The sequence below is a fragment of the Oreochromis aureus genome, linkage group 16 (assembly GCF_013358895.1).
Source record: "Oreochromis aureus strain Israel breed Guangdong linkage group 16, ZZ_aureus, whole genome shotgun sequence".
NCBI classification, from domain to species: domain Eukaryota; kingdom Metazoa; phylum Chordata; class Actinopteri; order Cichliformes; family Cichlidae; genus Oreochromis; species Oreochromis aureus.
In genome coordinates this window covers 1,416,469-1,438,497 of record NC_052957.1, presented here as the reverse complement: position 1 = coordinate 1,438,497, position 22,029 = coordinate 1,416,469, and the positions used below count along the sequence as shown (strand labels likewise).

General features: G+C 41.3%; 1 protein-coding gene across 4 annotated transcripts in view; it reads right to left on the bottom strand.

The window, feature by feature from the left end:
- The window catches only part of stxbp5l (syntaxin binding protein 5-like), a 139,997-nt gene that overhangs the window by 77,834 nt on the left and 40,134 nt on the right, over positions 1-22,029 (bottom strand). For all 4 annotated transcript variants that reach the window (XM_039600206.1, XM_039600207.1, XM_031733156.2 and 1 more), the window contains exon 3: positions 3,338-3,419. In XM_039600206.1, coding sequence (XP_039456140.1) covers positions 3,338-3,419 — 82 coding nt within the window. The remainder of the gene's footprint in view (positions 1-3,337; positions 3,420-22,029) is intronic.

The window sequence follows — 22,029 nt, the reverse complement described above, 5'->3', positions numbered from 1 at the left end:
GCTGACGACCGAAAACAAGTTTGGTTTTTTTGATAATCGTATTGTTTTTGGCTTTTTTTATAAGATCAAGTGAAGAGCGAATAATGACAGACACATTTTAACACTGGTTCAAGCAAATCAAGCAACCAAAGTGCAAAGACAACCTTGGAGACCCCTGCTACTGACCACTTTATAAAATGACTGAAGTCTGTGTGCTGTGAAGGAGAAATGAAGAAATGAGGGGTGACTCAAGAATTCAGCATATTGCTGTACGTTTACACCTAAACACAAAATCATGCGTCGTGTTTGGTCCCAGCTCAATAATCCATACTCGCCTTTTTCTTACATCAGCACTCTCCTCTTTTTGCCCCGACTCCAGCACCAAACCAGCCTCTTTACATGTTTTATTCATTAAACATAATAATGAATTCAGAATGGAGAAACTAACACATTAATTAGCCTATTCATACCCTCCACTGACAGTGGCACAAAATAATAATCTATAAATATTTTTCCTCATCAAATATGAAGGGAGAGGCTTCAACGAGGATGACATGGTAGGAAATTACTAAGTAATAAAAGACACGATGGCTGGATATGTTGAAGTGTGGGGTTTGTGTGATAGAGGAGAAAGATGCTCTTCATGCATGCAACGCTCACGAGTACCTGAGAAGTGGCCTCGTTTGTGGGTTGGTGCAGTGTGTCTAATGGGGAGAAGTCATTACACCTCACTGAATGTCAAGAGTCCGGTCTGAATGTATAAGCCAACCATTAACAGGGCAGCCGACAGCCCACGCACCGAGTCCACGAGAGGGTTCTGACATGGAGCACTGCTATTATCCACTCTGTCAAGCGATGGGAAGACCTATAGTCAGTGAGGAGCATTATTATAAGAGTGTCTGCGCATACACCATGCAAACACATATTTATGAGCAAAAATTCATTTCTGAATCCCTCTGAAGACGAAGAAACTGGTTGGAGACAAAAACTGCACTTTTAAAACATATCTGCATGATTTGAATGTCAGTGAGGAGTCAGTTGGGCTGCATTCACTCTATGTTTTTGGTCTTCTGTATGTGAAGTGCTGCCTATCAGCTTTGCAGCATTTGAGTGATTCTAAGAACAAAGTACTGCCTCTGACAGATGATGGGCTTTAACTTGGATCACGAGCACTGATCTTTCTCCATCCTCGTCTCTTCCCATCATTCTGCTATAATTTAATCTTGTTTTAGCTGATAAAAAACTGTGTCTGCTGTTTTCTAGGAACATGTGATCTGGCCTTCCTTCAGTCTTGCTGGTCTGCATCTTAAAGTAACTCATCTGTATTTACAATCCTGAGAGCATCCTCTGTGGATTGAGGATGTTGTCAATAGTACTGTTTCTTACAAATATTCACGAATGTTCAAAAGTATATATATATTTAAAAATTCCCCCGTCGCCCCTGCAGGCTCAGGTCGTCTACCAGAGGCCTGGGAGCTTGATGGTCCTGTGCAGTATCTCTGCTGTTCCTAGGGCTGCGCTCTGCTGGACAGAGATCTCCGATGTTGTTGGAGACTGGGGAGCGTGCTTTTTCTTTTCGTGCCCCATTTTTGTGGAACAACCTCCCTCAAGACATCAGGCAGGCATGCTCTGTGGAGGGTTTTAAAGCTAAGTTAAAGACTTACATGTTCACCCTATCTTATGTGTTTTATGCTCGGGAGTCACCGCACCGAGTGCTCCGACTACCACTGGCACCACTGTTACCTTCACCGCCCACATCTTCTCCACATCTTCTCGAGCCCTTGGTACTCCTCCAGCTTCTCATGTTCCTTCTTCCTGATGTTGCTGTCATTCAGTATCACTACATCGATCACTATGGCCGCCTTCCTCTGCTTGTCCACCACCACTATGTCCGGTTGGTTAGCCACCACCATTTAGTCCGTCTGTATCTGGAAGTCCCACAGGATCTTAGCTCAGTCATTCTCCACCAGCCTTGGGGGCGTGTCCTATTTTAATCTCAGGACTTTCAGGCCATACTCGACATTTGAAATCAACTTTTTGTTACATATAACTAACTATGACTATAGATGGTTTATATAAAGCTCAGGGTCCAAACTTCAGTACTTCAGTCTCATTTTGGTTCCTCTGTTCTATATTAGTGTTGGACAGAGACAGAATTACTATTCAAATACTTATCGACCCATTTTTTAAAAAACACACACACACACACACACACACTGTACCTGTCTATACCTGTAACACAGAAACACACATAACCCTCTTCAGGCTCATCCAGGCTACATCACAAGTAGGCCAGTGAGTGATGGAGAAGTGGGCTGAAACAGCCAGTGGGCTTAGAAAGAAACACGAGCCGAGAGGAAAAGAGATTACAGCAGAATAAAGGAGAAGATCGATGAGGGACGGCTTCACGTTTGAGACCTGTGTCACCCATCTCCTGCTCTTGAACCATCATGAAATCCTCTTTTCCCCCAGTACACCGTCAGTATTTTGTTAGAAAGTACAGCAATAAACTGCTGTTAAAGTCCTAAAATGAACAGTATGACACAGAGCACTGTCATGTGTAAGCCCACACACCACGGTTTGTCAGTGTGAAAAAGAAGAGAAGAAGAGAATAAAAACCACGTCAGTGTAACTAAGCACTGCTCATAATGATCCTTAAAACAGTGACATATGCAGTGTTTTGGCTCCTGCCACTCAAAGATCAATTAACTGAGAGTTAATCATGAACTGTTTATTTATAAAGGTCACGACAATCAGACTGCAAATGAATTCAACTAAATCCTCATTTATACAATCATGAAATGCACACTATGCATAACATATAATATGATTGGGTATTATATGGTATTAAAGTTTCCATTGTAAAAGAACACCATACACTGCAGTGTTGAAGTCTTCTGCTGCTTCTAATCCAGCCCACAAAGCTATTCCAGAAATCATCTTGTATCAGTGGTGCCGCATGTATCAGATGCTAAGTGAACAGTGGAGTGTGTGTGGGCCTTACAAAGGTCCAGTGAACCAAACATCTGTGTGAGCACACAGTGTGGTGACTGGCCTCACCGCAGGCCCGAAGTTTCAGTGCATGAAGACTGATGAGACCGGGTATCTTTAAACTCTTATTGTGACTTTATTTCATTATCAACTAATCCCCTAATATAGGAAACCCAACCTAGTTACCATGCTAACAATCACCCGGGTAGTTAAAGGTCCTTCTAAGAGTGGTTATCACCACCATCATCGTTTCATTGTTAGTTCTACTGAAGAACTTTTTAATCATCATTATAGCTAGTTATAACATTAGCTCCGGGTTTCCAAATATAATGAAAAGAATTAAAAAGCCTAAAAGATTGTGGCTTACCTCATTGATGAGAAACTGCAGTTGAAGAACAGCAGCTCCGCTCTCATGCTGACAGTAGCAGTCCACCCCAGGTCGGCCCAGTCTGGTGACACCACAGAGTCAAGGAAGAGCACTAAACCAAGTTTCTGTGGGTGTGCACACAGCAGCAGGCAGTGAGTGCAGGGCACACAGAGAGGACATCCAATCAGTACACAAGCATGGAGCAGATACGATGATGAGCCAAAACATCAAGTTTATTTACAGACACAACAACAGCACACGTCGAGGTTTAACTGCTGAGCTGCTGCACAGACTGAGGTGCAACACTGAATAAAGGGCTTCGGGCTGACAGTAGTCTCTGTTCCTGGTGGTGTTTGTGCAGTGTGAAACAAGGACAACACAAAAAACTCCTGAGTTGTTTTGTTGTTTACTTGAAAACATATCTAAAGGAAACGTGGCTGCACAGCAGCTGAACGACAGAACATCACTACAGCACAGGCAGATGGTGCAATGTCAGATCCAGTTATACGGGACGACTGGGTGTGAAAGAAGAAGTGCACTGTAATCTCTGATGGTTGCTGACAAACTGTACCTCTCTCACCTTGGAGCACCCAGGTCCACAGGGAAACAACATCCAGAAACAGTGTTTTCATTAGTGTGTTGTGCCGGCGATGGCATCACAAAAAGGTCCAGACGCCGTTCAGCGTCTTCATGCTGTGTGAAATAACCATGTCGGGCGGCTGTGATTGCTTTTTCTCCCATTATTATTATTTTTAGCACAGTTTTTCTTAGGAAGCACTTCTCCGCTGTCAGCTAGTTAGTTGGTATAATGATGGGGTACAACATTACTGTTTCCTTGTTTAGGAAACAGGTACGCTCACCAGAGGAAGTCAAATCCCCGAGAACATCCTTCAAAGCAGGTGGAAACCAGCAGGAGGCAGAAATGACACAACGTGGAAACAGAGCCAGTTGGATGAGAATTACAAGCAGTTATTCAATCACTACAGTTTGTTCAGTTTGTGCACTGCGTTGCCAGCATGTGTCAGCACACCGCAGTGCAGCTGAGAAACAAGCAGCCCTGCAACGACTCTCATACGTCTGGTGATCCATTATCATAAAGCAGACATGCAGTCAGAGCGCCACGACTGTCATTCTTATCAAGCAAGAACTGAAAACGAAGAATCTATTGGACAAAATATTTAGTGCTGAAGTTTGAGTCAGCGGAGAGGTTTTCACGTTTTCTACCAACACAGAGAGAAAGCTCGTTTGCTCGAACAGTTTCTCTGTTGCACGCAGTGTTAGCTCTGCTGTGATTTCACGTGCACATGAGCTGTAATGTCTCATTACAAAACCTGTGCTATGATGTGCCTGGCTATTTGGCTCTACCCTTCTCCCTAAAGAGATTTCTGTCCACCTCGTTTAGCGTCAGTGGCTGCCCATGACACCTTGCAAACAGCTCGGGGCAAGGTGATCGTCTGAGCCATAATCAAATATGTGTTCATCTGGTTAACAGCACAGCGAAAAAAAGAAAATGACAGTATGTGTAAACGTTGTGAGTGAAAAGAGCGATCAGAGCTAAGGGTTCAGTATTAATGAAACCCAGAGAGAGGAATCACAGAAAGCAGGCGGGGGACTGAAGAGCAACGATTTAACGTGCACGAGGAAGAAAAGCAGATTTAATTACGCTCATTTTAACGCTCCGCTGTGAACGAGTGGACAGCGGATCAGGTTATAAATCCTTCAGTTACCAGTAACACCATCCACACGTGGCTTTGGAATAATGCTTCACCTGGCACACGTACTGATAGCAGGCACAGTGAGTACGCTCTATGTCAATTTCACAATGTCCTCTGAAAGCAGCAGGCAGAACCACCCAGACAGTCCCTCTATACAGACTCATCTACAGCAGCAGCCGTGGACCCGATACGGCGAATCGTTGAACCAGGGAGCAGAAATCAGCCTCACTGGGAAGGAAAGACTCGGTTTATGGTTCAAAAGGCCGGCTGTGGCTTTGGGCTAAAGTCAACTTTAGTTATTAACATTTACTCTATACAATGCATGCAACAGCCTTAACCTTATATAGAAAACTAGCATATATGCTAACATTTGAGGTATTATTGTCTGTAAAACCTTAGTACCAGAATATTTTGAAGATTCAAGTTGCTGTGATTATCAGTGATAATAATCACAAACACTGTTTGTTAAAACATTAAACTTACAGTGTGTTAAGAAACGTATGAGTGGACCACAGAGAGTGTTTTTATGAGCGTCTGGTGCCAGCGAGTGTATTTGAGGATGGCTGGTTATGGTCAAAGTCAGCTCGATTACTGTTAATACAAAATGCTATTTAATTATCATAATTTGCCCTGCCAGTATCTCTGTATGACATATTCTGTCTTTCATGCATGTAAAATGCTTCACTGTCCGTTTTAATATATCAGATTAATGGTTTGATGAGACACCGTGGCAGACATCCAACATGATGCAGAGGGCGCGTCACAAAACTGTGACCTTGACTAACCAGCGGGTGCTGCCAGACACTGTGTGAGTGTGCCTGTGTTTGTATTCATATCTTTGTGGGGACTGAAAATTGGAAGTTTACTGTACTTGTGGGGACCAAAATCCAGGTCCTCAAAATGTGGTTTTAGTGACAGGGTTACAGTTAGGTTATGGTCAGGTTTAGGCTGAGGGTTAGGCATTCACTTTTCCTGGTTAGGGTTAGAGTAAGGGGCTAGGGAGAGCATCAGGTCAATTAGATGTCCCCACAAGACGTGAATACCCAACATGTGTGTGTGTGTGTGTGTGTGTGTGTGTGTGTGTGTGTGTGTGTGTCAGATTTATATTGCTAAACAACAAATATTAGTCAAAGAGAACCAGAGTAAATACAAAGTGCTTTTTCATTTATTAGGGGAACAAAGTAATCCAAACCTACCTGACCCTGTGTTAAAGTGTGACGTAACTGTGATTAATCTGACTTTTTGGAAAGCTGAGTTCAGTGTCACTACAGTCGGGTCTGATTACTGCCTGATCTGCTGAAGGGAGAAATCACATGAATCCGTCTGAGATGTTAAGTAAGCCAAAGAAGCTAAAAACACTCAACACATGACGCCTGGATGTAAAGAAACTGGAGAACAGCCGAGGAACCAAGCCACAGCAAAAGCCATATTTCTATCTTATATTAAACCTTGTTGAATGACCACAATAAGAAGAAGAAGCAAAGACTTCACAGCAGTGTTCGCGCACATGTTACTAATGAAATTATAAAGTTCATGTCAGGTTAGGACGGGTCTATAAAGACTGAGACAGCTTTAAAGGCGTTTAGCAGCAGATATTGTAGCTTTCTCTGTCATCGCGTCCAATCAATGGACCTCTATCACTAAAGGAAAGAAGAAAGAAAAGACTAAATAGCAAAAACTTCAAGCTTTTTTGAGCCTTTTGTGTTTGCGCACCCACACCGAGCCACCAAACCTAAAAGAAAAATCTATCCTGTGACCTATGGAGATCCATGTAGCACGGAGAACAGGCCCCTCGCACAAACCAGTCGATATGGACTGTTTCTCCTTTGAATTCCCACACAGCGGGTGACTCCTAGCATTAAAGGCTTAAATGACAATAACTCAGGGGAGGGAGGCTGCCTGTGAGTGTGTTGGTGTGCGTCAGTTAGTGAGTTGTGTTAAAGATGCCTGCACTGGTGTAATGTTCTGTGTCAGGACACTTTAATAGATGTTTTATAATAATATGTCTGACACAGGCTAGCTCAGTGGCAGTGATGGTAACATGTGTTATATGTAAAATGTTCATACGGCTGTAACATATGAATGTGCAGAGATGATGTGCGTGTACGCTGGTTTCTGCAGGTGAGGAACAGCAGCAGAGCAGCTCTGTGGCTACACGGGTGTAAGCTGTGTCGATGCAATGATCACGCTGTGTGTGTGTGTGTGTGTGTGTGTGTGTGTGTGTGTGTGTGTGTGTGTGTGTGTGTGTGTGTATGTGTGAGATTCAGGAGCTGACTTGAAAGGCAATGGTAGACTTAAATCATCTCTGTGTCAGTCTGCATCATTCTCTCCCTGACAGGCGAGTCTTTGTACAGATCACATTCAAATTCACATCACACTCAAGATGCTGTCAAAACACAAAGCTCATGTGAAGGTGAAGTCGCCTACATCCATAAGAACACAACGCTGTACTGCTGCCAGCCAACAGGACAGAACGGCAGCGAGTTTTTGTTGATCATATTTGCCTCTAAAACCAATGAGTGGAAGCAAATGTGCCGTGAATTTACGTTAGGACTCTATGTGATGCTCGGTTTGCCTCTGAAAAAGGATGGAGGTAAACAGAGTAAACATGTTTACCTCCAGGGTACTCTACCTCTAACCAGTAAGATGAGGCATATCCCAGCTTGCTGGATCAGGTGGGTGCAGCCGCCCACTAGGCTGAGGGTGTGGGCCACAGAGCTGTACCCCTCTAACTCTTGCTTTGGTATTCATTTCACCGGCAGACCTACAAGGATGCCGGGTTTTCCGTGAGTTAAATTCTACTATAATTTCATGAGCATGTTACCGATAATTATCTGTGTCTGTCCCTCCCACACACAGAGCAGGATGCAGCTAGCAAACATTAGCACGTCGTCGCTCATGTGCTTAAATCTGCCTCCAAAAACAAGATGGCGAAAACTTCACAGCCAAATCTGAGGTTTCAAAACAGCAGAGGATGATGGCACGCTGAATATGTTCATGATGTACACTCTGACACTTTATTAAGTACACATTGCTAATATTGAGTTGATACTAAGACGTCCGAACTGCTTTAAGTCAATAATTTGACAGCTTATATTAACATTTAACTTCTACATATGTTTTTGTTTTTGGATATTTGCTTTTATGCTGTGGTCCAAACACCGAGGCTTTTTGTCTTTAGAGGTTTTATTCTATATATTATTTCTGTTGGCACGTCATCATTTTCATTATTGTTCTAACTATACTTCAGCTTTCAGTCATGTTTGGTCCTGATGTTTGAATGTTCAGGTTTCAAAGGTAACATTATTATTAGTAGTATTTCAAATGATAAAATCATGCATTATTTTTCTAGTGCATGCTTCTAAACTGGTGGTTGGTATTACATTAGCAAAGATTAGCTATATTCAAACAGAAAAAGTGGTGTATGAGAGGCTTTGAGATGCACTTAACAGAAATGAGTGTTTTTAGATAACAGCACCTGTAAGGAGGCTAAAACAAGGTTAGCTTACAGTTTTCAGTAAATTATTACCAACTCTCCCTGCTGTGGGCAAACAAGCAAATTAGTTCAGAGCTGCACACAATAGGCTCCAATCACACACGTGTGTTTATCTCAGCGGGAACGCCAACACTTATATCAAGTCTACTGTGAGGAGGAAACATCAAGAGTGTTTGCTTCCCAGCAGCAGGACGTTGTGCTGCAGGAGAGACGAGAAGATCTGAATTTAACTGATTTGAACTTGAAACATTTCTCCGTGCTCTGCTTTAACGTCTCTGCATCATTTTTTTCAGGATCTTTTCAAACACTTCACAAATATTTCCAGTCCTCTGAATCAGTTTACTTCCTTGGCATCGTGACATGAAATAGGAGTTTCTGGGATGCAGAAAGATCTGGTCCAATGAGCACCACGGGAGGACTAATGATTAGCCAATCAGCACCGTGGGTGAGCGGTTATCATTAGTTGTCATGCTGTGCACCGGAGCCTAGGAGTAATAATAAAAAAGGCAGATGGTTGGGTTACAGGAACAACGACAACCTTATCAACTGATATGTAGTCTCAATACTGACTACTGGACACTTTATTAGGTACACTTTGCTTTTTCTCTGATGGACACTCTTTTCCCCTCAGAGCTGCCACTTTGGGGCATCGATCCAACGCTGTGCCGGAAACATTCCTCAGAGCTTTTAATCCATGTTGATGTGACAGCTTCGTACTATTCCACCGAATCCCAAAGATGCTCCATGGGGACGAGATCTGATAACTGTTGAGGCAGCGAACTCGTGTTCAAGAAACCAGATTATTTGACACGATGACCACCGTGTGAAAAACAATATCCACCACATTATTACACCATCAGCGACAGCCTGAATCCAACAACCATCGCGTTGTTTATCCCAAATTCTCACATCCGAATCCTGCAGACTCATCAGACCAGGTCACATTTTTCAGTCTTCTGTCAGTCTGGTGTGGTCTTCTGCTGCTCTAACCCATCTAATTCAAGGTTTTCACATTCAGAGATGCCTTCAGCTCAAAGCAAACTGGCCATTCTCCTCTGACCTCACTGTCTACTTTCTCTTTTTCAGCCCTTCTCTGTAAAGTCTAGAGATGGTTGAGCATGAACACCAGCAAATCAGGAGTTTCTGAAATATTCATACCAGCCTGTCTGGCACCAACAACCATGCAGCCTTCAAAGTCACTGAAATCAGCTTTTCTCCCCTTTCTGATGCTCATGTTAAACTTAAATTAAATGTCTAAATGCACTGAGATGCTGCCATGTTTAATCAGCATGCCAGGCTGATTAGATATCTGCTTTAATGAGCAGGTAAACAGGTGTACCTAATAAAGTGTCTGCTTCACTATTAAAAACCTAGAAAATCAAATATTCGAGTATTCGGCTTCTTCTGTGTGTTGTTCTTAATAAATAACTGGTCCCACAGAACTCTGTCCGATGCGATCTCAAACTGTGGATGGACTGAGCGACATTTCCTAACGAGCTGACGCTGCTGTCTACTCATTAGGAAATGCCTTTCTGCTGTGAGGTGTAAACATGAGCTTCCTTATTCCGACCCAATGCATCCTGGATCCATTTCCCTTAATTGTATTGCATTAAACTCACCCTCCTAACAAGCAGCACTTGTTTTTCAGGTGTGATCGTGCTTCACGCGCTGGAAACTGAAATCACTCCATGACCACAGCCCAGAGCAGCTGAAGGCTGTCCTCTGTCTGAACCGCACTGCCAGGCAGGTGATATCGGCCATCTCTGGTTTCTGCCGAATACCTGATATCTGACTACAGAACACGTCTCCAGAGTCACCTGGTGTTTTTGTTCTGTTCTGTCATCTCAAACATTATTCTATTATTATAAGAGGATGAGGTTTGTATTAGCATTACAGAGGCATCCACGTTATCGTCCTGCATCAGCGTACACCGTTTCTAAATCCTGCAGAAAAAGCTGGGAGCTGTTACAGCTGTTATAGCCGTGTTCTTCTGCATGCAGTGATGTTAGCACCGGGGGCTGCGCGCTACTTCAAACTGCTGAAATTTAAGATGAATCTTGATTAAACTCATTTTACTCCACAAAATTATACCACAGTGCTTCTCGAATTGATCCCACTGCATCCTCTGGCTATCACCCAATCCATGCTTAAAATCTATCTCTCACCCCACTTTATCTCTTACCTCTCTGCCTCTTTCACTGTGTCTGTGTGTGTGTGTGTGTGCGCATGTGTGAAGGAGGGTGTATAATAACTGGTTTGTGTGGGTTTAATAATGCTGGTGAAGGAGTGGAGACACAGCTGGGCAATTTAGATTTGAGTATAAACATCTCACAGCAGAGTGGATACAGAAAAAATGTGTGCATGAGTGTGCACGAGAGTGTGTGTGGACGAGTGTGCACGAGAGTGTGTGTGTGCACGAGTGTGCGTGCGTGTGCACGAGTGTGCGTGCATGAGTGTGCAGACAAAAAAAGAAGATAATTGAACATTTGTGCGTGTTTCCTATATGATACTGCTTTGATATACAAATTCATAGATCTGTCTATAAAGAGAAAGACCATCAGCACACACACAAATTGTTTTCATGTTCCAACACAATGTTCATACAGAAATATGGCAGAGTATGTGTGAACCAGTTTCAATAGATGTCCAAGAAGAAGCCTTAATAATATCACCTTTGTTCTAAAGCCATGATTTCAGTATCCAAGCACAAGCCTTTCATTTCTGCCAGTAATTATCTGATTAACCAGCCGAGTGACTCTCAGTGCCAGAATACAAACAGCTGTGGGTAGCCAACCAATTCACGCTTTTGTCCTTGTGTTGGTCAAGCTCCATTTCTGGCCAATGCTCTGTGTCTGTTTTATTTTGTATCGAAATCATTTAAATTAAGAACCATGAAAATGCTCTTCAGTGCTGCTTAATTCAACCAGCCAATAGAATCTGAGTCCTGAAGATGCTGACATGCTCTGGTGCTGACATCACAAGGGAACATGAACACCTGGTAGCTGTCCCTCGACTCCATCCATCCATCCATCCATCCATCCATCCATCATCCATCCATTCAGCCATCTATCCATCATCCATCCATCCATCCATCCATCCATCCATCCATCCATCATCCATCCATTCATCATCCATCATCCATCCATCCATCCATCCATCCATCCATCATCATCAGTCATCCATCATCCATCCATCCATCCATTCAGCCATCCATCATCCATCCATCCATCCATCCATCCATCCATCTATCATCAATCCATCATCCATCCATCCATCCATCATCCATCCATCCATCCATCATCCATCCATCCATTCAGCCATCTATCTATCATCCATCCATCCATCCATCCATCCATCCATCCATTCAGCCGTCATCAATCCATCCATCCATCCATCTGTCCATCCATTCATCCATCCATCCATCTATCATCCATCCATCTATCCATCCATCCGTCATCCATCCATCCATCTGTCCATCCATTCAGGCATCCATCCATCCATCTGTCCATCCATTTAGCCGTCATCCATCCATCCATCCAGCTATCATCCATCCACCCATCCATCGATCCATCCATCCATCTGTCCATCCATTCAGCCATCATCCATCCATCCATCCATCCAACCATCCATCCATCCATCCATCCAGCCAGCCATCATCCATCCATCCATCCTTCATCCATCCATCCATCCATTCATCCATCCTTCATCCATCCGTCCATCATCCATCTGTCCATCCATCCATCCATTCAGCCATCCATCCATCCAATTATCCATCCAGCTGTCATTCATCCAGCCAGCCAGCCACCATCCATCCATCCTTCATCCATCATCCATCCATCCATCCATCCATCCATCCATCCATCCATCATCCATCCATCCATTCATCCATCCTTCATCCATCCGTCCATCATCCATCTATCTATCATCCATCCATTTAGCCATTATCCATCCATCTATCTATCATCCATCCATCTGTCCATCCATCCATTCAGCCATCTATCTATCATCCATCCATCCATCCATCCATCCATCCATCCATCCATCCATCCATCCATCCAGTATAGGATCATAGTTGGGCTGGAGCCTGTCGTCGCTGTCATAAGATACCGTGCACCCTGGATAGGTTGGTATTCACTCACATCTATACAACAACAAATTTAAAGGATAATTCCCATAAACTGCATATTACTCATATTGTATTTTTACTGCTCTGTGACTCATACAAACTTTTCCGAGTTCCAAAAAACAAGTCTTTGCAAAATGACAGCTGCATATATTACATTAAAGCAATCAGGCGAGGTCCCTGTAGACTCAGAAAGGAAAGGTTTTTTTTATGGAAATCATTTTATTTTATTTAATGATTTTTGTTTTGGGTCTGATAGAAAGCAAGCACGACATCAGGAAGCCTGTTTTCTGCTCGCTGCACGAGGATCATAAATCAAGGACGGCTGGCTTTCAATATTCATCACTAACAGAAATATTAGCCGCCATCAGGCAGGTACCCTCGGACCTATGTTTGACCTCGCGTTGTGCCATCTTCCTCCAGTGTTTAGTTTTGAATGAACGTGTGGTGTAAATATCTTACCTACGCACATCTGAGCTGCCACACAGTAAAGCAGTGAGAAACATGTTCACAGCTCAGTGATTTTGTTTTCACAAGCTTCATATAAGGATTCTCCTAATCTGTGTACTAACACATTACTTGCACAGTGCTCATGGAGTCAGTTCCTGTGTACTGCAAAAAAGAACAAATCTATCAAACTAAAACCACTTTGATTAGTGGAAAGCTCCTCCTGTGACTGTATCATCAGAGATGCTGCACTGCTCTGCTTTGATGTGATAAGAAAAGCAAAGGCATCTGTCTGGACCAGGCTCTGATTATTTAAAGATATAATTATCTCATTGCTTATTTGACTGTTTCACATAATAGTGATTCAAATGCTAAAGGTTGTCTGTCCACCACTCTTTTCAAAGAATACATTGGTCAAAGCTGTCCTTACATTACATACAGTAATTTTACAAATTAGAATAAACATAGAAACCAACGTGGAGGTAAATGTATCAATATAAATATTTATATTTATATATAATTATAAAAAGTTTGGATTATTAATCACTGCATTATATATGAGTGAATGCTAACTGCTAACCATCTTTGCTCTATTTATTATTATCAATGAAAACGGTTTATGAAGGGGTTTAAATGACTTTTGTTCACAAACAACTTCAGATCTTTTTTCTATTTGAATTCTTTTTAAAAGCATTTTGTACTTTATATATTCAACATTAGGTACACCTGTTCAACTGCGCGTCAACGCAAATATCTAATCAGCCAATCACATGTGAGCAATGCAGTATATTGAGGCATGTAGACTTGTGTCTCTGTCCCGTCTTCCTCCACTCACCCCAACCTGTCACGAAAAAGATGGCTTTCTCTGTCAGACTGTAATTCTTCCTCTGAACAGGAAAATGGCGACCGAGTGTGTCGGACAGTTGGAGAGTGGGTTGTTGGGCTCCACTATAACCCTCTTTATTCTGACATTCTCTTTTTCGCTATTTTATGCTCTGATTTACATATTACAGCAAACTTTTAGCACTTCTCAGGATGACTCCAAGCAAAGAAAACCAGTCCGCAAGAAGTTGCTAGTTCAACAAAAGGCCTGTATGCTTTTATATTGCTGTCTGCTGTTATTATTTCCTAGTGGATCATGGTTAAAATCAGCAGAGGGCATGGCTACATCAACGTTTGAAGGGTCAATGGGCCCAACCGCTGATAACCAGATAAAATTATATTTGTTTGGTCATGGATATTTGGCGTTATATTCCATCTTTACTCCAATGAGAAAGATCAAAAATGAGAAAACAAAGAATACCTCGCAATCCTCAAAACACCATCACAAGGGGCGTGTGCTGCAAACCTTGTTTATATTATTACTATAACAAAAACATATAATTTATTAACTGGTCTGTCTGATCATAATATGATTCTAACTGTTAGGAAATTGACTAAAAAACGATTGCAGTATTATAGTACAAACAGCCCTGACCATGTAAAGACATTTATTCCCAAGTCTGAAATTGTAAAGTTTGAACAGGAGCTTGCGAATCGCAACTGGGATCATCTTATGAAATCAGATGATTTGGAGTTGTGTTGCAATTCCATGACTGAAGTAATATCTAAATATACCAAAAGTATCAAATTTAAGCAAAGGAAGCAAAATCTACCATGGTTAAATAGTGAAATACATAAACTTATGAAAAGACGAGATTTGGCGTTAAAAACAGCCTTAACTACTAAAGGTAATACGGATTATATGATCTATAAAGGCCTAAGAAATAAAGTAGTCATGGAATTGCGTAAAGCTAAGGCTTTATATTACACTCATATTATAGAAAATGCTAAAGGTCACAATGTCTCCCTTTGGAAGCATTTAAACGATTTCATTAACAGATCATCTAGCAGGAAGGAAATTGAGCAAGTCAATATAAATGGCACAATTATTATAGACAAGGGTTCCATGGCATACGAATTTAACAAATATTTTATACAATCTGTAGAAGAATTAATGCAAAATTTCAGCTCTCCAGTGGTCACTATTAAAAACAGATCTATCGATTCATCAGACTCATTTTTTATTGAAGAGGTTAATGAAGCAGAGGTCACAGAGGTTATTAAGAAATTATCAGATTCAGAAATGGCAAATTGCTATTTTGTTGAAAATATTAAGTGTAATCTGGATAATGGTAATGTTGTGGGTGCAGTGTTCCTTGACCTAAAAAAGGCTTTTGACACTGTCAACCATGACATACTTCTTTCTAAGTTGATAAAATTTGACTTTTCAAAGCAAGCAGTTGATTGGTTTGAGTCCTATCTTCACAAAAGAGAGCAGTGTGTGAGGGTTGATAAAGAAAAGTCATCCATGTTGGAAAACAGAATCGGTATTCCCCAAGGATCTGTTCTTGGCCCATTGCTATTTAGTTTGTTTATAAATGATTTGCCTACCAGCTGCTCAAAAGCCAACTGCCAACTTTATGCAGATGATGCAGTTATACACGTACCAGCTAAGTCACCTGGTGAAGCAGCAGACACCTTAACGGTACATCTAAATGGTGTCCAAAAATGGCTGGAACAAAATCATCTTGTACTGAATTTAAAAAAAAACTGTTTCTATGTGTTTTTCGATTAGGAAACGAAATTCATCTGATGATTTTAAAATCAACCTAGGGAACGAAGAAATAAAGGAGGTCACAGATTTTAAGTTTTTAGGAATAATCTTAGATTCACATCTTAAATTTGACAAGCATGTAAAGAAGATTTCTAAGACGGTCAAGGCTAATCTGAATTGTTTTAAGTTAATTCGGCACTATATACCCACTTCAGCAGCTCAGTTGTTCATGCATTCTATGATATTTTTGCATTTTTCATATTGTATGATAGGGCTGTGCGATATGACCAAAATCTCATATCCCGATATTAAGACATCTATCGTCCGATAACAATATAAATCACAAAAATGTAACATTTTCTGTAAATTCTGTGAATGTTGGGCAGCTCGACTTGCGTGAAGTGTTTCCAGCTGGGCGTCGCGTACCTGGAGTCGAGTGTTTTAACTGATGCATGAAACGATACATTTTTAGACATAGGTTGTAACGGCCGCCGTTTTCTTTGTGAGTATTTATTACACAGCGTGCTGCGGGGAAAAGCCTGTTCTAACGTTTGAGTCTAAGGTTTATTTTTTAGCACCTGGCGGCTCTTTTTTGCATCTTATCCGTAAATACTCTGCATCTTTCACGTGATTCAGTTTATTTTGAAAAGTCTCAACAGGATCTTGAGCTTTATTGTGAAAGGTTTATGTGGAAAATAAACAAGCGGACACGAGGTGGTTTTACCGTCGTTGTTGCTAACGACAACGCATAAAAACAAGCGCTTGTCCGTCTGTAGTGTGGTTATATTAAATATAAGAGAAGAGAGAACTTTAGGAAATTCAGCCATAGCCACTACAGTGACCATCAAAATAATGAAAAATATTGCCGTAAACAGGACATTTTTATTTTGCGCACACCACGAAACAAACGATAGCGTAAAATTAAACGATAGACGTTTTCTATCGTCATCCGATATATATCGTTATATCGAACAGCCCTATTGTATGACAGTTTGGACTCAAGCAGCACCATCTACAATTCAGCCTGTGGTATCCTTATATAATCAAACCTTAAAAATAATGGATAAAATTTGGTTCGGTGGCATCATTGTCACTTTTTTTATCGCTGTGTTTACATTGAAATATAACTTACTTAATCCTGCGTTTTTAAGAGTTTTAATCATCAAGCAGCACCATGGTGTTATCTTATTAAATTAATGGATAAAAATTTTTAAATGTATAAATAGGATGGTTATCCCCAGAGTGTCTCAATAGATACATTCAAAGACACAGACAGTAATCGTGTTACTAGGAGTAAGGTGAACGGCAACTGCAAGATATCATATCGCAGATCTACATTCGGTCAGTCAGCTTTTTCTATAAAGGCCTGCCATCTGTGGAACACATTTCCAACCAATATCAAACTGATTACAGACATTAGATCCTTTATATTGAAGGTTAAAGTGTGGTTAAAGGGAAACCAAAGTTGTAGTCATTTTATCTGATGATTTTAATTTTATTTTAAATTATTGTCTATTAATTGTAATTATGATGTAATTTGGTTTTATGAAAATGTATGTTTTATTGTAATATGTATTTATTTAGATTGTAAGCCCAACAAGGGACAATTGTTGAAAATTAGCAGTAGCTATAAACCTATGTGTGGTACATCAGTCTCATGTCTTGCACTTGAACTATGTTAAACTGCACTGTCCCTTTCAAATAAATAAATAAATTCAAATTCAAATTCCCTGAGCCTGGTTCTGATGGAGGTTTCTTTCTGTTAAAAGGGCGTTTTTCCTTCCCACTGTCACCAAGTGCTTGGTGGGCTGTTCTCTGTATGACTGTAGGGTGTTTACCTTACAATATAAAACACCTTAATGTGTCTGTTGTTGTGATTTGGAGCTATGTAAATAAATTTGAAGTGAAGTGAAAGTGAATGGTCAGGATGACCTGCTGAAGTTCAAACTGAGCATCATAATGGAGAAGAAAGGTGAGTTCAGTGACTCTGAAAGTGTCGTGGTTGTTGGTAATCAGAAACTGCTGATCCACATCTCTGTGGGCTCACAAAGAGAAAACATCCGCTCGCCTTGTTGATGCCAGAGGTCAGAGGAGAAAGACCCCGACTCTGCAGCAACTGTGTGATGCTATCATTGAAATATGGATCATAATCTTGACCTGAATATTTACTCTCTTCAATCTATGCCAATTAAGCCAAAAATCAAACCCAGTAGTATGAAGGAAGGTGTGCATAATACTAAAAAAATGTGCCACGCTGTAAAAGTTTCATGCCAACAGCAATTATCCCCAACTAATTATTTCATCTAAATAAAAGTCATGGCTGGGGGGCATTAGTGCTTTTATTACCTCCTTTTCTCTCTGCCTGCCAAACATAACGTTATATTTTTAAATCATAAAATCTTATCTTAGTCGCACTTTCATCTGACAGAGCAGAATTATTAGTTTAGCTGCACATAAACACCCACAAATCAGCCATTATTTCTCCTGTTAGTGCTCTAAAAGTGAAGCTCGGTGAACTGCATATTAAAGTCTGGCAACATCACTTTCACAGTATATAACACTGCAGGTCCTTTACCCACTGCTGACCTCTGCCACTGGTCTCAGGCTCCTTAACATTGTACACAGTGTATGTTCACAAATTACAAATAAGGTCTAATTAATATCAGACGTGATTTCCACCTGATTTATTTAATACTGCAGCACCTATGCATGTAAAAGCATCAGACCTTGTGCTTCCTGCAGGTTTTTGCCATTAGAACTCTAAATGAGACATCAGTAAATAAACGTCCCGCTTATAAAACATGCTGTCTGCAGACACGTAGCTTATCTGGATGAGGAATACAGTCAGTGCCCGCATCTTGCAATAGCTCGCAGGAGGCATTTGGATCAAAATGTAATTGGATCAGCGTTCACACGTTTGGAGGCGGTCTGTTTCACTCTGTGATCAGTTCTCAGGCAGGTGTAAATGAAATCAGTCCAGCTTGACCACAAAAATGTCACACCTGGTTCTCTTTGCTGGATGCAGACCAACATTTCTACCATGACTGCTAGATGGCAGCAGGAACATTAGAGCGGCAAAGAAAGCGAGCCGCTGCGTTAGCTTCACCTGGGATGGTTTGTGTTCGTTGACGAGCAGCCAGCTGTTTAGCATAATGTGATCCAATCACAGCAGAGCCAGGAACCAGATAACAACAATGAATTTTAAAAGCGGGTGTAAATGAAAACATGTGTGTATAATTAGTGTTATCAATGAGGAGGAGCCGGTTTGGCTTTATCTGTTCTATTCAAACATCGCTAAAACAACAACAGCCTTTTTAATGTCAACACCAGCACATTTGTAGCTCGCCTGACCTCTAGCATTTAATAACGGGTAAAAGGAAGGGCGTGATAATCCCCGGGCTCTTTGCCTGCACGCTATTGTCTTCTGTTATTTGCAGGTAGGCAGAATTGTTCATTTGCGAGCTCCTGAGCCGGCGTTCCAGGCCTCTCGAAGGCTCTCTGCCTCGCGCTACGTTCGATTCCTTTGTTATTTCATCTCTTTAACTCCCACGCGGCGCTCTTCAGAGACCCACTCATGAATGACACCGATGTAAGGGGCATCCACATACTATTACTTCTTGTAGTTTAATCTGACTTTCTGTAAATAAACAAAGACAGCCGGCACATTTTAGTTTGCCATGGTTTAACAGTCAGCCATACATGGGAAAACAGATTTTATGCTATGACTTGACTGATCACAGAATATGCAGAAACAGTTTTCTCCTACTGGACCGTAAATGTAAAGACTTCATTGTTTTACAGCTGCTGGCAAACAAAAGACACACAAAGGCAGATAAATAAACTCTCAGTTTAAGAAGCAGTTCAAAAATATGGTTTTTGTAAAGTACAGGGAGGAGGAAGGGCTCTGATTGGCTGTTCTCACCCACTATTTTCACAATAGTGATGTTCAAATTTGTATATCTTTGGATGTGTTACTGGGGTTATAAAAAAAAATACATGTAAAAAATTATAATGAAGAATTTCTGATGGAGACGGCATGAACAGGAAGAAGCAGCGTAGACTATTAGCTACTATTTCTATTGTGGAGCGACCGTGGCTCAGAGTGGTTGGGAAGCGTATTTGCAACCGGAAGGTCGCCGGTTCGATCCCCGGGCTCTCTGTCCTGGTCGTTGTGTCCTTGGGCAAGACACTTTACCCTACCGCAGGGGTGGGCAATTCCAGGCCCCGAGGGCCGGTATCCTGCAGGTTTTAGATCTCACCTTGGGTCAACACACCTGAATCACATGATTGGTTCATTACCAGGCCTCTGGATAACGTTGAGGAGGTAATTTAGCCATTTAAATCAGCTGTGTTGTTCAAGGACACATCTAAAACCTGCAGGGACACCGGCCCTCGGGGCCTGGAATTGCCCACCCCTGCCCTACCGCCTACTGGTGTTGGCCAGAGGGGCCGATGGCGCGATATGGCAGCCTCGCCTCTGTCAGTCTGCCCCAGGGCAGCTGTGGCTACAACAGCCTCCACCAATGTGAGAGTGAATGAATAGTGGCATTGTAAAGCGCTTTGCCTTGAAAAGCGCTATATGAAATTCTATCCAGTATTATTATACAGTGTAAAAGGGGGCGGGATTAAATAGGTCATGCTTCTTCCTACTTATTTTTTGAACAAGTTATTTATAATTATTATTGTTTTGTTTTCCTTTTGTTTTGCTTTGTTCGTCTCTTTTTTCTCTGTTGTTGTTGTTGTTAAACTATTTTAACATGTTCAAAATGAAGATCAATACAAATCTACATTGATTTCAAACATTGCAACCTTTAGTGCTGCACTCTGAGAAAAATCACTTTGATGTCGTTTCATTTAATTCTGTTATTATTAAAAGTCTGACTATAACATCAAAGCATGGGAATATGTTGATTTACATAAATACAAATAAAACAAAATCAAAGGAAAATGCATCTTTCTGATGCCGCGTGACACGCACGCGCACACACACAGAGCCAGGCTGCACACATTCGTACACTCATGGCTGCATCTTAATGAGCAGCTCAGTGAGTAATTAACCTGCAGATAACCTTCTTTGAAGCAATAGAATTGGCTCTCAGCTGGAAACAGCACAGAGATTCTCACAGGTCAAAAAAAAAGTACTGCAACAGTCCGAGGTCTCCTTCACGATAGTGGGGGAGGAGTCTGGATAAGTGTAAACGGAGCGCGTCCTAACCTAAGGATGATTAAAGCTCCTGCATGTGACTTGGATTTCTCCTGTAAGTATTCCAAGTGTTGCATCAGAGGGAAGACTGCGGCGGCAGATGCAATAAAAAGAACGTGGCTATCATTTTAAAACTGACTCAGTGCATTTCTTTGTCTCTGTCTCTACAAAGCAGGAAATATTCAGCTTGTATCTTCATCTTTGTCTGCATATTTTCTTCATCACTCTAATTACTTGATGCTTTTTGATTACTGCATTTTTCGAATTATAAGACGCATTAAGCGAAACAAAACAGTCAGATAAGTCAAACTTTATTCAACTCATTCTTCTTGCTTCCTCCACTTCCGTACCATTGATTCATTAATGTTGAATAGAGATTGAAAATGTGACGTAAAACCGCAAAGGATTCTGGGAACGAGTGGCAAGCGGTACTAGCGCACGCAGGCTTTCACATGAAAACGGTCACACAGCGATAAAAAGAAACACAAAGAATGCTGCTTTGTTCACTGTGGCTTTGCGGGCTAATGTTTGTTGTGTTTTGTAGGAAAACCAGCCTACAAAATGCTGGAATGCGATCCAGACTGGGCACCTCTATCACCCTGGGTCAGACCGAGTTTAAAGCTGCTACCACAGCGAGATTTGATCGGTTAAGAGAGAGAGCGATATCAAAACAGCCACGAAACGTCCCGCATATATGTGCCCAAGGGTTGTATTGAAGCAATCAAGTGATGAGTAACTGTTTTCCAGTATGTTGTTTTGCAATGTTTTTTTTTTTTTTTGATTGTATTGTTGATTTGTTTTTCACCGAAGCAGCTAATAAAGCATGATGGATTTTTACAATTTTGCCTCTTTCTTGTAAGATTCTATAATAGAATGAAACAATAATGCCAGTTATAAATAAAGACAATAAACTGAATGAATTATGAAACACTCATTTTATTTCTATTAGATCTGAAAATGTTGTGTAATACTACAACCTGAAACGACAAATAGATTGCGTTGGCCTGTACAGGAGATAAAGGAAAAGAATGTAACAACAGCTGTGAAATGGAATAGTCCAAATCACCAAAGTAAACTGGACCTGGGCTTGTTGCAGGGATCTGAAGTTAATG